General features: G+C 46.7%; 1 protein-coding gene across 5 annotated transcripts in view; it reads left to right on the forward strand.

Moving 5' to 3' along the window:
- The window catches only part of LOC139368001 (coiled-coil serine-rich protein 2b), a 115,877-nt gene that overhangs the window by 37,559 nt on the left and 62,727 nt on the right, over positions 1-15,591 (forward strand). For all 5 annotated transcript variants that reach the window (XM_071106469.1, XM_071106470.1, XM_071106471.1 and 2 more), the window contains exons 2-3: positions 1,642-3,131; positions 3,302-3,489. In XM_071106469.1, the coding sequence (XP_070962570.1) occupies positions 1,682-3,131; positions 3,302-3,489 (1,638 nt within the window). In that variant the 5' untranslated portion in view covers positions 1,642-1,681. The remainder of the gene's footprint in view (positions 1-1,641; positions 3,132-3,301; positions 3,490-15,591) is intronic.

Genomic DNA, 15,591 nt, shown 5'->3' on the forward strand with positions numbered 1-15,591 from the left:
CAGAAGAAGATTGGGAGAATGTCATATGGTCAGATGAAACCAAAATATAACTTTTTGGTAAAAACTCAACTCGTCGTGTTTGGAGGACAAAGAATGCATCCAAAGAACACCATACCTGTGAAGCATGGGGGTGGAAACATCATGCTTTGGGGCTGTTTTTCTGCAAAGGGACAGGACGAGTGATCCGTGTAAAGGAAAGAATGAATGGGCCATGTATCGTGAGATTTTGAGTGAAAAATGCAAGGGCATTTTTTAAATCTTTATTTAACTAGGCAAGTCGGTTAAGAACAAATTCTTGCCTGTTCAGGGGCAGCTCGGGGGTTTGAACTTGCAACCTTCCGGTTCCTAGTCCAACGCGCTAACCACTAGGCTACCCTGCCGCCCCATTGAAGATGAAACGTGGCTGGGTCTTTCAGCATGACAATGATCCCAAACACACCGCCCGGGCAACGAAGGAGTGGCTTCGTAAGAAGCATTTCAAGGTCCTGGAGTGACCTAGCCAGTCTCCAGATCTCAACACCATAGAAAATCTTTGGAGGGAGTTGAAAGTCCGTGTTGCCCAGCAACAGCCCCAAAACATCACTGCTCTAGAGGAAGATCTGCATGGAGGAATGGGCCAAAATACCAGCAACAGTGTGTGAAAACCTTGTGAAGACTTACAGAACATGTTTGACCTCTGTCATTGCCAACAAAGGGTATATAACAAAGTATTGAGATAAACTTTGGTTATTGACCAAATACTTATTTTCCACCATAATTTGCAAATAAATTAATAAAAAATGCTACAATGTGATTTTCTGCATTTTTTTTTTTCTCATTTTGTCTGTCATAGTTGAAGTGTACCTATGATGAAAATTACAGGCCTCTCATCTTTTTAAGTGGGAGAACTTGCACAATTGGTGGCTGACTAAATACTTTTTTGCCCCACTATATATATATATATATATATTTTAAAAAAAGGAAACGTCCTCTCGCTGTCAACTGCGTTTATTTTCAGCAAACTTAACATGTGTAAATATTTGTATGAACATAACAAGAGTCAACAACTGAAGCATACTGAACAAGTTCCACAGCCTTACAACAGGCCTACTACAAGCCCTCAGTCAGGAAAGCTGTGTTGTAATTGGCTGAGTAGCATTGGGATTATTAGGGGTGTGGTACAGTATCTAGTATGGCATGTGGTTGTACTCCACCAAGTCCTGACTCTCAGTGCCTGCCCCTGCCAGTTAACCACTAGGTCTGCACACACCCTAGCCTTTTGAAGCACCAGGGCACTTTAATGGGCACAGTAAAGACTGCTTTCCCAGAACAGACGTTATTGATCTTTTACAGCTACTTTGCACTAAAGGTTTGTCTGTTTCTCCTTAGCTTGAATAGAATATTCACAGAAAGTAACCGACTGTCATTTATTTTACTGCATTTTGATAGTCTTAAAGTCTACCTCTACGTTTTATTTTGTGTTAGAAATAACAGGTTTGGGCTGGTAAAATTTTAGCACGACATGTTCTCAAATCTTTCTGCCTTCCTCGCTCTATTTTTCCTCCTTGTTCTGTCTTGGCCTCCCTCTCCTCCTCCTCCTTCAATGTATCTCTTTCTCCTCCCCTTCTCTAAATGTCCATCTCTCTCTCTTTCCCTCCACAGCTCTGCCAGCCCAGCACACCCATGATCCAGCAGGCAGCTGATGGAAGATCCGGTTCCCAACTTGCCCACCATGGTCTCCAGGCTGCCCAAGTTTGGCTCGCGCCCCACGGCTGTGGCTGCCACCGCCCCACTGACCAATGGGACCCGCCACCACCCTGCCTCCAGCACCACGGGCAAAGGGTTACCCACTGCTACCACCAGGCAGAACGGAACAATCCGGATGTCCTCCTCCTCCTCTCTGAAGTGGAAGAAGGGGAAAGGGGGATACCCTGTGGAGAGGGGGGGGGACTCATGGGAGGAGGACAGAACTGGAGCTGGGCATCAACCCCGACAACCGCAGCACTTACCAATGGTGGTACGGGAGATTAAGAAGCTGTCTAGCATGCCTGCCACAGTTAAGGTACAGGGGTGTGCTTCCACCTGCCCCAGGACTATACGCTCCAGAACTGGGTCTCGCGGGGCTGTCCCCAAACAGGCCTTGTCTGGACAGAGTCTCGGCAATGGCAAAGCGGGTCTCAAAGGCCAGGCGGGTGGCTGTGGGCGGTCTGGGACCGGTTCAGTCAGGCGGGGCCAAAGCCGTGGTTCTCCCCACAGCAACCTGACCAGCAGCCTGTCCCAGTCCAGCGACAGCCTGGAGACGGCCACAGAGGAGAACACGGTGCGGTCCCAGAGCCTCACCCACGTCAAGAGGATCCCCTCCTCCACCGAGCCACCCATCATCCGCTCCTACTCCTTCAACAGGTCCTCGGAGCTGGCCAAGGAGCTGCCCAGGCCTCTAGCCAAGTCCCCGCTGGTCAAGACATCTCCCCTGGCCAGACCAACCCCTGTGCTGAGTAGTGGGGGGAGAGGAAAAGGCCTACATCTTAGTAAGTGTGGACCTAGACCAGTGCCAGGCAGGGCTGGGTTGGAAACAACTAGCTGCATCTTGCCACCCATCACACTGAGGAAGTCCTTACTACCTAGTTCAGCCTCTTCCACCACCAAGTCTTCGGCCCTCAGCTACAGGCTTACACGACCCTCCCTCATCAAGCAGCCTTACCTTGTCCTGGCCCCCACCTCCCAGAAGGTCCATGGCAACAGAAAGGAAAGTGAGGGGAGGAGGAACTCGGTGGAGATGCCCGCTGTCACCCCAGACCTGACCAGCATCACTGACAGCCCAGGGAGTACCCCAGAGGGCCTGCTAGAGGAGCCTGTGGCCCCCAGTGGAGTCCATCCCCTGGGAGAAGGCCTGGAGGACATGTCACTCTCCTCCACCTCCTCCCTGGAGCTCAACGACACCAGCGAGGAGTACATGGACGATTTTGACAACCTGGGAAATGGAGGAGACGGCATTCTGCTGCTCCCGGCCCAGAACGGAAGGCTCGATCAATCACAGTCTGACTTGGATGATGACAACGCAGACGTCAACCGACGGCACGGTGGAACCTCCATGACTGGCCTTCACAGCTTCCTGTCTGACAGTGTGGACTGGGCCAGGATGGGACTCACTGGTAAGATTTCACATTCATCAAAATAATTGACTTAAAAGACTATGGGCCGGTTTCTCAGACACAGGCCCTAAATGACATACCATAATACTAGCCAAAACAAATGAACTAATATTCCCTAAGTGATTAGGTAGCAGGCGAGTAACACCTCTTCCTTCACCTCTCTGTTTTAGGGGGGTTGTCTCGGCGTACTAGCCAGGCCCTGTCTGGGGGTGCAGAATACCCCCTTGGCTCATCTCTGGACCTGTCCCCCTCAGACTCTGGCTCGGGGGGGACCTACATGTGGGACGAGGAGGGTCTGGAGGCCCTTGGGACCATCACACACCCCTGTGGGAGTTACGACTCAGACCTCAACAGCATGGTAGGTCTGGATATAATACAATACCATTTAATATAATACACTATATATACAAAAGTATGTGGACACCCCTTCAAATGAATGTATTCGACTATTTCAGCCACACCCGTTGCTGACAGGTGTATAAAATCAAGCACACAGCCATGCAATCTCCATAGACAAACAGTGGCAGTAGAATGGCTTTACTGAAGAGCTCAGTGACTTTCAGCGTGGCAGCGTCATAGGATGCCACCTTTCCAACAAGTTAGTTCGTCAAATTTCTGCCCTGCTAGAGCTGCCCCCGGTCAACTGTAAGTGCTGTTGACCGTGGACTCACAGAACGTGAGTGCTGAAGCGCGTAGCTCGTAAAAATCGTCTGTCCTCAGTTGCAACACTCACTACCGAGTTCCAAACTACCTCTGGAAGTAATGTCAGCACAAGAACTGTTTGTCGGGAGGTTCATGAAATGGGTTTCCATGGCCGAGCAGCTGCACACAAGCCTAAGATCACTATGTGCAATGCCAAGCGTCGGCTGGAGTGGTGTAAAGCTCTCCGCCATTGGACTGCGGAGCAGTTGAAACACGTTCTCTGGAGTGATGAATCCCGATACTTGCCCAAATGCATAGTGCCAACTGTAAAGTTTGGTGGAGGGTGAATATTGTTCTGGGGCTTTTTTTCATGGTTAGGACTAGGCCCCTTAGTTCCAGTGAAGGGAAATCTTAATGCTACAGCATACAATGACATTCTAGATTATTCTGTGCTTCCAACTTTGTGGCAACAGTTTGGGAAAGGCCCTTTCCTGTTTCAGCATGACAATGCCCCTATGCACAAAGCGAAGTCCATACAGAAATATTTTGTTGATATCGTTGTTGAAGAACTAGACTGTCCTGCACAGAGCCTTGACCTCAACCCCATCAAACACCTTTGGGATGAATTGGAATGCTGACTGCGAGCCAGGCTTAATCGCCCAACATCAGTGCCCGACCTCACTAATGCCCTTGTGGCTGAATGGAAGCAAATCCCTGCAGCAATGTTTCAACATCTAGTGCAAAGCCTTCCCAGAAGAGTGAGGCTGTTATAGCAGCAAAGGGGGGACCAGCTCTATATGAATGCCTATGATTTTGGAACGAGATGTTCGACGAGCAGGTGTCCACATACTGTTGGTCATATAGTGTAGGTAAATGTCCTCGTTTGACCTGTGTACTATGACAATGTGACAACCTCCATCTTAAAATGCCAGAGCATGGTTGGTTGTGTGGTACCTGCTTCACCACAATGCCTGCTTTAGTTTCTCCTTAAAGTTATTTAGCTCCCAACAGGATGGATTAAGTTTTAATCCATCATCGGAATGGGAGGCGTCGATCGTCAGTAGTTCTTTGGTCTCTACTGCACGTGTGTTGGAGAACAAGTAGGATGTGTTTTACCGATTGCGCTTAATCCTCGCTGGCTGTCATAATGCGTTTAACCTTTGTCCAATGAAATTCTACTTTTACTTACACATCTTTTTTAATAGTCAGCGTTTTACTTTCCCCTTTGCTGGAGTAGAAAACTTTCACCCTAGCTTCTTCCCTTATGTGGATTATCCTGCGTGATTTGTATTCTAGAGGGTCGGAGGTTGTCCTGCTGCCTTTGACCTTAATGAGCTCACTGCCTGGCGCTGTGTCTGTACGGGGTCTCTGCCCACAGTATCACTGTCCCCAATCCTATATCACTACTCAGGACTTCAGGTCCCCAATGGTGCTGGTATTTCTCTGACCAGTGTACTGTATGCAGTCAGGGTTTATGCCATTCAATGCACCACTCTGCTTGTACAAGTGCAAGACCTCTACATACAGTACTCTGTTTTTTCTGTTGTCTGTTTGAATACTTTTAAAGTGCATCTTTTCTTACTAACTAACCACTGACCTGTAAGCGATTGCAGCCTATTGCTTTCACCAATCTCAGCTTGTCAGGTTATTGATAAAAACATTTATTGAACCTTTTATTTAACTAGGCAAGTCAGTAAAGAACAAATTCTTATTTACAATGAAAGCCTACACCAGCTGAACACGGACAACGCTGGGCCAATTGTGCGCCGCCCTATGGGACTTCCAATCACGGCCGGTTGTGATACAGCCTAGATTACATCAAGGAAGGAAGGAGGTAGGCCTTGGTCTGCCGTCGGTCCTTGCTATCCAGAATCCTTTGGACTTCCAACTCTGACGTCACCCCGTTGAAATTTAAAGGATCCCGGATTGTACTAACCTTGTGCATTACCAATCTAAGTACCCAACTTCCTGGATTTTAGCAAATTAATCAGTGGAATGATGTTTAATTCGAGGGCACCTATTGGTTGTTGCCACGGGTGATTTCTCTGAAGCCTATCATCTGTCCAGAAAGAAGGATGCAGCCTCAGGACCAGAGGCAAGCAGAAGGATTATATTGCAGTCATTACTGTACAAAGCACTTCTCTGAAAAGTGCTGAATCATTATAGGGCAGCATTATTATAAGACGAGCGTCAATACACATTGTAGCTCATCTGCAGTCATTCGTTTTAGTTAGGTCATGCAAAATACCTGGATTTGTTCCTTTGCTTTTGCTTCTCTATTGGAAATGAAGTACTTACAGTCCAGAACCTCTCAATACCCGTTTAGTGGCTTAGTTCACAGCTCGGGTCCCGGTTTCTCGTTAGCGATGGTACATAGGCTTTAACGATGCATCTTTCCTACAACGGCCGAGGATATAACGGTACGTTCGCGAAATGCATCGTTGAGGCCTGTGTCGATACTGATGGGATCGAAGGACAGCACTGCTCTTGGATCAGCGTTCTCCGGTTTCAATCTTACCCTTATCATTAGAATTATTCCACAATACTGACGACGGATAGGCTCCTAGAGAGATACGATCACCTATAGCAGCATATATTCAGGCATCTTATTCTAATGCTTACCCTATGATAATGCACTAAATCAAGATTTGGCACATCATTGCACACGTTACAGATCATGAAATATATTGAGTAAAAAATGACAGACAGTAGGCTAGCGTACAAATAGCTAAATAAAACTAAATTGAATTAACATGAACTTGATTTCAATATCATTCAAATATGTAGCTCTATGTAGACTATAATGTACCTATAGTTTAGTACACTCATCTCAGTTTTTATTTGAAGCGTCTTCATATCCTTGTTATACAAAGAAATGGACAACTTTGCATTTGTAGTCACTGTCACGTTTGTTCTGAAGTTATCGGCGGTCACAGAAAGACAGATAACATATTGGTGTTGTGTTTGGTGGCGATATTCTGTGTAGAAAGGGGGGAAAAGACATCTCTTCTTCAAGTGGTCTGAGGGGGTCGTTAAATAACGAGCGTTTTCAAGAGCAGCTTTAGTAAAGATGCTTTTGGGAAAGAGCTCGGTGCTCCTACGAAGGTTCTAACAAATAAAGTAGCCTTAAGGTGCTTTTGGGAAACTGGGGCCCTGGCCTATTTCCTTATATATTCAGCACAGCTCTTACTGTGATTTTAGTCTGATCATTTGGGGATTTTCCAGGAAGAGCACCTTCGGACAGGATAGACATATTATGACGTAATGTTTTGACCGTTTTTACGAATCATTTTGAGTCCAACAGTTGTGACCCACATCACCCACATTGGCCTATAATCATCTCATGGGATCTCAATAGTTTGACTGCAGCTAATCAGCGCCATAGACACACTGTTGTACAGTACATGCATGTCTGTTGGTATGTTTAAAGTTGTACTTGAGCGACCTCTACTGGAGACTGTAAGCATGACCACTGTTGCACTCAGCACCGTAGGCTTTTACAGTACGCTGTCTCTGTGCAGTACAGAAGAATCCATCTGTAGGATAGCATAGACGGGTTGGTTGTTTAGCAACAAAAGCGAGGCGTACGCAACTATGTGGCAAAACAGATTTAGATTAGCGGTCACCAACATTTTCTGAGTCGAGTCAAAATGCAAGCTGAGATCTACTGCTCAGATTTAGAAAAAAAACATAAGCTTTCAACATTAACCAATTAAAAACAGTTCTGTAGCAATGAGGTTTGTGCAGTAGGTTTATATGCCCAATACATAATCACTGCATATTGGCTATGGTTGAATCACCCTGCCAATGTTGTTCTTTTCAGACCATTAAAAAATAGGTATATGATCACACTGATAATAGATCATTTGTTGTATTACTTGTATTGTACTTGTACTTGTATTACAGCTGTGTGAGCATAGTATGCTTTTTTTTAGTTTTTACTTGACTTAGACTGACCATCAGATGCAGGCCACCCGACTCATCGTCCCTCCGCTCTCCCTCCCTCGGCTGAGAAAAGGGTCCAGCTGATGGCAAAACTCAAGTCGCACTGCATTATTTCTGCCTCATGCACCAATTCATACGGTTACCCCTGTGACCAGAGAAAGTGAAATAGTGATATTAAAAAAAGACACACTGCTAATAATAAGGCAAGCTTCTGGAAACACTTTGCTTTACTCATTCATTGCAGCTGCAGTGCTAGTTATAGTGGAAGTGGGGAGAACATGCATTTTATGGCTTGTAAAAGTGTTACCAGTGCCGAATAACAACTTTAAACATGAACTTACTCATAAAATCAGCAGCTATTTGTTGAGTCTCTCTCTAGTCATGGTTTTAAAAGTTTTGAAATCTCACAGTATCAACTTCTCTGTGCGTTGGAGGCTTCTTTTTACAGTCTATGGCTTGAGGAAACTGTCGACACAGTGATCTGATATATTTGATTGGCCAGCGGTAGGCCTACAGGTGCACTTGATTTTCTCTCTGGCCTGCTGGGTATGCAGTTTCTACCTTCAGACACATGCAATTGTTCAAAATGGAAACACAGTGCCTTCCCGGCAGTAGGCTGCTGAATCAAGTGCACCTACCGCCAACAGCACTAAACAAATATTTAAAAAAGGAACGGAAGGCATTGGATTTTTTACAGATACAGTGGGGCAAAAAAGTATTTTGTCAGCCACCAATTGTGCAAGTTCTCCCACTTAAAAAGATGACAGAGGCCTGTAAATTTCATCATAGGTACACTTCAACTATGACAGACAAAATGAGGAAAAAAATCCAGAAAATCACATTGTAGGATTTTTAATGAATTTATTTGCAAATTATGGTGGAAAATAAGTATTTGCTCACCTACAAACAAGCAAGATTTCTGGCTCTCACAGACCTGTAACATCTTCTTTAAGAGGCTCCTCTGTCCTCCACTCGTTACCTGTATTAATGGCACCTGTTTGAACTTGTTATCAGTATAAAAGACACCTGTCCACAACCTCAAACAGTCACACTCCAAACTCCACTATGGCCAAGACCAAAGAGCTGTCAAAGGACACCAGAAACAAAATTGTAGACCTGCACCAGGCTGGGAAGACTGAATCTGCAATAGGTAAGCAGCTTGGTTTGAAGAAATCAACTGTGGGAGCAATTATTAGGAAATGGAAGACATACAAGACCACTGATAATCTCCCTTGATCTGGGGCTCCACGCGTGGGGTCAAAATTATCCCAAGAACGGTGAGCAAAAATCCCAGAACCACACGGGGGTGACCTAGTGAATGACCTGCAGAATCATCACCCCGGGAGGGTCCAGAGTCCAGAGACGAGGACCTCTGGCGGAAAGCGCCAGAGACGAGGTCCGCGAGGTCTGCGTCTCTGGCACTGTCTGCCAGAGGTCCGCTTCTCCGCCAGAGGTCCTCGTCTCTGGCGGGCAGCGTCAGAGACGAGGACCTCTGGGGAGACGCGGAGAGAGCCAGGGACACGGACAGTGGCGGAGACGCGGACAGTGCCGGTGACGAGGACCTCTGGTGGACAGCGCCAGAGACAAGGACCTCTAGCGTAGAAGCGGACCTCTCCCGGACAGCGGCGGAGACGAGGGCCTCTGGCGGACAGCGCCGGAGACGAGGACCTCTGGCTGACAGCGCCGGAGACGAGGACCTCTGGCGGACAGCGCCGGAGACGAGGACCTCTGGCGGAGACGAGGACAGAGCCGGGGACGCGGACAGTGCCAGTGGCGGAGACGCGGACAGTGCCAGTGGCGGAGACGCGGACAGCGCCGGAGACGAGGACAGAGCCAGAGACGAGGACCTCTGGGGAGACGGGGACAGCGCCAGAGACAAGGACAGAGACGAGGACCTCTGGGGAGACACGGACAGAGACACGGACAGAGCCAGGGACGCGGACAGAGCCAGGGACGCGAACAGAGCCAGGGACGCGGACAGGCAGTCAGGGAGAGGGAGAGACGCAGACAGGCAGTCGGAGAGAGACAGAGAGAGAACCAAGCCCTCTAAAACTGTCATATCTGCAGCTCCGGGAATTGCCTTCTGAACGAAAATTGAATTTGTTATGAATATCTGCGGGGGTATTAAAGTCAAATAAGTTTAATTATGTCTGTGGTTGTGACATGATCGGGCCCCAAGCCGCGCTCACCCAGTGGCGTCGGCTGCCTCGGTTTCTTCAGAGGCTTGTGATTAGCTTTGAAAAATGAAGGCCTCCTGTGCTGCTCTCTTTTAAAAGGCGACAGAGAGAGCAGTGGTGCTTCACTAGGGACTGAAAGAGCGGTGTGTTAGTTAAAGCACCGGCCCCGGAAGCGTGATATATTAAGCCACAGCTGTTTGATAGCCTTCCACGCTCCTCCAAACAGAGCAGGGAGCCCACTGTCATCATTATACAGTGACTGCTCTTCAAAATACTTCTAGAATCATTTTCAACCAGGCTGAGGTATTTGATTAGGTTTTTCATTTCTATTATTCAGTCCAGAGGTGGAAAAAATACTCAATTGTCATACTTGAGTAAAAGTAAAGATACCTTTTATTATAAACTCAAGTGAAAGTAACCTAGTAAAATACTACTTGAGTAAACATTTTCAATGTACGTGCAAAAAATACTCCATTGTCGTACTTGAGTACAAAGTGAAAGTAAATGCTACACATCAAATTCCTTATACTTAGCAAACCAGACAGCACATCCTCCAGGATCCAGTGGAATGTAAAAGGTCCAATGCAGACCTTTTCCCATTTCTGGGTAACGATTCAGTACCTCAATGGGATTGTTTTCAAATATAATGGTCAAAAATAGATTCTTAGCAAATAACCATTTTTCAAGCAAGATTTCACCAGGCAGGTCAAAACACACAGTTTGTAGTGGTTAAGGTTCGGCATTTCAAGAAGGCAAAAGTAGCTTAGTAGTAGTCTTTTGCAAATGAGTGTACAAAACATTAGGAACACCTGCTCTTTCTGTGACAGATTGACCAGCTAAACGCTATTATCCCTTATTGATGTAACTTGTTAAATCCACTTCAAACAATGTAGCTGAAAGGGAGGGGACGGGCTAAAGAAGGATTTTTAGGCCTTGAGACAATTGAGACATGGATTGCCTTTGAACAGGGTATGGTAGTAGGTGCCAAGAGCGCCGGTTTGTGTCAAGAACTGCAATGCGGCTGGGTTTTTCACGCTCAACGGTTTCCCGTGTGTATCAACAATGATCCACCACCCAAAGAACATCCAGCCAACTTGACACAACTGTGGGAAGCATTGGAGTCGACATGGGCCAGCATCCCTGTGCAACGCTTTCGACGCCTTGTAGAGTCCATTCCCCCAACGAATTGTGTCTGTGCAACTCCATATTAGAAAGATGTCCTTAATGTTTTGTACACTCGGTGTATATACAGTGCATTCAGAAAGTATTCAGACCTCTTCCCTTTTACCACATTAATTAAAAAAAAAAAAAATCTCAGCAATCTACACACAATACCCCATAATGACAAAACGAAAACAGGTTTTTCATTTTTTACAGATCTGGGGAAGGGTCCCAAAAATTGTCTGCAGTTTTGAAGGTCCCCAAGAACACAGTGGCCTCCATCCTTCTTAAATGGAAGAAGTTTGGAAACACCAAGACTCTCCCTAGAGCTGGCTGCTCGGCTAAACTGAGCAATCGGGGGAGAAGGGCCTTGGTCAGGAAGGTGACCAAGAACCCGATGGTCACTCTGACAGAGTTCTAGAGTTCCTCTGTGGAGATGGTTGTCCTTCTGGAAGATTCTCCCATCTCTGCAGCACTCCTCCAATCAGGTCTTTATGGTAGAGTGGCCAGTCGAAAGCCACTCCTCAGTAAAAGGCACATGACAGCCCGCTTGGAGTTTGCCACAAGGCACCTAAAGGACTCTCAGACCATGAGAAACAAGATTCCCTGGTCTGATGAAACCAAGATTGAATTATTTTGCCTGAATGCCAAGCGTCGCATCTGGAGAAGCATGGTGGTGGCAGCATCATGCTGTGGGGATGTTTTTCAGCGGCAGTTGCTGGGAGACTAGTCAGGATTGAGGCAAAGATGAACGGAGTAAAGTACAGAGAGATCCTTGATGACAACCTGCTCCAGAGCTCAGCACCTCAGACTGGGGCGAAGGTTCACCTTCCAACAGGACAAAGACCCTAAGCACACAGCCAAGACCACGCATGAGTGGCTTCAGGCAAAGTCTCTGAATGTCAATGAGTGGCCCAGCCAGAGCCCAGACTTGAACCCGATCTAACATCTCTCTAGAGACCTGAAAATAGCTGTGCAGCGACGCTCCCCATCTAACCTGACAGAGTTTAAGGGGATCTGCGGAGAAAAATGGGACAAACTGCCAAAATACAGGTGTGCCAAGCATGTAGAGTCATACCCAAGAAGACTCGAGGCTGTAATTGCTGCCAAAGGTGCTTCAACAAAGTACTAAGTAAAGGGTCTGATTACTTATGTAAATGTGATATTTCAGTTTTGTATTTTTAATACATTTGCAAACATAATTTAAAAAAAAAAAGTGTTTGGTTTGTCATTATGGAGTATTGTATGTAGATTGATGAGGGACAGTGTGCTGGGCTCCTGGACCTAGTGTCCCATGCTGGCGTCCGTCCCATATCCTGCTCTGTCACTCTCTGTGCGGGAAGGTCCCTTATGCTAAGGCTACATCAGCCCCTGAGCCGTCCCTCCGCTGAGCACTCTTTTCATCACAGAACCGACGCTGCTCTACATCAGCCCGCTAAACTGCCAAAGACGGGCCATGTCTAGGCCAGATTTAGCTTCAGTAGACTGAATTGTATCGATGCTGTGTTTCAGTGCACACGGCTGTGATGTTCTAGTCACATGGTTTTATTGGGACATACAGCAACAAAAGTCCAGGTAGTTTGTATGCTTTAATAGCCAATTCATATGTTGATAATGACTTTGCATGATCACCATAAATGCCTGTCAGCGACAGCTATTGATTTGGCTCTTCTAGTCTTGTCCCCAGAAGGTTTTGTTTCCATGTAGCCCACGTTGCTTGTGGGAGACTCCTATTATAGTAGGGTGCTGTACATAAAATGTTGTGTGCAGACAGGCCACAGGGTGTCAGTGTTGGTCCAAGATGGGTGTGATGGCTGGTGAAGGCTATAGGCCTGCAGGCTGTGATAGGCATGTAGGGGAGTCACCATCGCCCTCATTCATGCTTCTCACAGCTCAGATCCCCACCGCCCATCCCCTTATCCTCACTTCCTCTTTCGCTCACTGTCTTTTGCTCTCTCTCTCTCTCGCTCTCTCTCTCACACACACAAACACACACACACACACACAGAAACACACACACACACACACACACACACACGAACAGAACTAACTCTAGTGCGTGGGAGAGGGCTAACTCCAGTGCGTGGGAGAGGAGTAACTCCAGTGCGTGGGAGAGGAGTAACACCAGTGCGTGGGAGAGGAGTAACTCCAGTGCGTGGGAGAGGAGTAACTCCAGTGCGTGGGAGAGGAGTAACTCCAGTGTGTCTGGTCAGACACCTCATTGTTCTCCGTATTGTTTCACACTATCTAGTTTCTTGGACTTTGTGTCTCTCTTATAAATAAAGCCACCAAGTTGGATGGCATTGGCAGTGCTTGGAAAGTTTGCAGAGGAATATACACTGAAAATATGCTCTTGTGTGTTTCCTCTGCAATGCACCTGTATTATCCACCTGCCCTCGTGGTTTTGTAAAATACAACAGACCATATCTGGTAGAGGATACCAAGTACAGAAGCAGCAAATATAGTTGTGTTTAATCCATCCAAGGTCAGAAACCTGGCCCCAAGCCCCTAACTATTTCCCTCCTTGGCAGCGTGCTGATGACCCAGAACCTCCCTTACTCCTCTGCATATCTCTTTCTCTCTTTTCCCCCCCGACATTCCTCCCAGATCCTGACAGAGAGACTGCCAGAAGCCAGCTCTTTTAATCCCTGCACTGATTCTCACATCAAAGCTCTCTGGGTCTCTTTTGGCCTAATGTTCCGAATGGGCTCTTGATTAGCCGGTAGAGGTGGCATCCTCTAGGTGTCTTTGTTTTAGTCATTAGGCTAAGCGGAGGCTCAGTCAGCCTATTGTGTCGATACTAAATAGGTCATGTTTACTGTGCATTAGGGACCTGGAATGAACTGTGTGATTGATGGATGGATGGAATGGAAAGCCATACTAAAACCTACAGCGTACAATGGATCCCATCGCTGCACAAAACACACTCTGTAATGCACTCTGAAATAATGCATACGCTTAGCTCATCGTTCCCTATTTCAATGTATTGCCCCTTTGTACTCTTGTGAGAAGGATAGGAGAGTTAGCCTATGCTGTAATGGCTGTAAGGCAAAAACAACCTCCCATTATAAGCTTTATGGTGACACATAGGTGAAAGGTGACAAATAGTGTTCTCTCCCTGTGAATAAGCGTGGCGATAAGTGTCTCCAGTGTATCTGCAAAGCAACCCCGCTGCCTCCTCCGTGTGGCCTCGAAAGCATACGCCTGTAGTCAGTGCTCTGACACAAGCAGGATTTACTCAGTGCGTGAGCGTAGTGCCCATTTAATCAGGCTCGTGATGGGCCTGACCTTTTCCTTCCACTTTACTGATACTGCTTGACAATGTCATTACCCTTCAGCTCACTCTCTCCCTCTCCTAGCCTCCCTCCGCCTCTGACACACACTGCCACAACGCACACCAAGGCACTAAAAGGCTGATCTCTCATCTCCATTACTGTGGTAGACCTTTAGTGGTGGCTAGGACATAGCAAGGCCCATACAAAATTCTGCAACCTCAGTTTGCGTTTAAACATTTCTGTTTGAGAATGATATTGAATGTTTGGTTCAAACACTGTGGATAGTTGTCTTAACGCAGTGCGCTGGACGAGGCTAGGCTGGTCTCTCAATAAGCCAGTCCTGGTCTGGTCTCTCTTCATGACCCACCCGTTTTTTAGCCCAGTGAGACAGCAGCCCAGAGCCAGGATGGCCGGGTGAGAACATTTGCCTCTCACTAAGGCCCCGATGAGTCAATGATGTTGACAGGGCCGATGCTGCTATGTAAAACTTTTAATGGGTCTTGTGCATTTAATTTTGCCTCAATGGACTAAAACAGAACCACTCCTTCACCAAAACAGAGGTTCGGTGAGTCTCGAGGTTACATTGCTCATTAAGTTGTCACTTTGTATCGTGCGTGGGGAACGACCGGGAGAGGTCATCTGAATGTTAATGCGTTCACTCCACCAGACATCAATCCTTAAAGGGGACTCTCTCTCCCTGTGTCTCTTAATTCAATTTGCTTTATTTGCATGCCGTAACAATCTACATATTGCCAAAGCTTACTTTGGAGATTTACAATTTTAACATAATTAAAATAATAATAATCAATCTTGTCAACGTGACAACAGTAACAACAATAATCAAGGGTCAAACTAACCATACATTGAACAATAACAATAAGCATAGAGGACATGTGCAGGTTGATTAGTCTGTCAGACACTGTCCCTCATCTCATGGCAGGCAGCAATGTAGTGCGCTGCCAACCAACAGCTCTCTGCGCCCTCCCCCAACAGGACGGGTAGCCTATTCTCATCAGAGAGGTCTTTGGAACGTTGAATAAGGGTTCATTGTTTTATATTTTTGACATTTTGTCAGGAAATGCAACTCTGTCTCAGGTTCTGCTGTGGTGCAGTGGTTGCACAGCCTTTCCTCTATAGGGACAGCCTGTGTCGACCCTTCTCAATTGCAAGGCTGTGCTCACTGAGCCTGTACTTTGTCAAGCTTTTGATCAGTAGCTATGGTCAAATAGCTTGCTTGTGTTTCCCAATAAGTAATGTAGT

This window comes from Oncorhynchus clarkii, chromosome 16 (genome assembly GCF_045791955.1).
Source record: "Oncorhynchus clarkii lewisi isolate Uvic-CL-2024 chromosome 16, UVic_Ocla_1.0, whole genome shotgun sequence".
Lineage (NCBI taxonomy): Eukaryota > Metazoa > Chordata > Actinopteri > Salmoniformes > Salmonidae > Oncorhynchus > Oncorhynchus clarkii.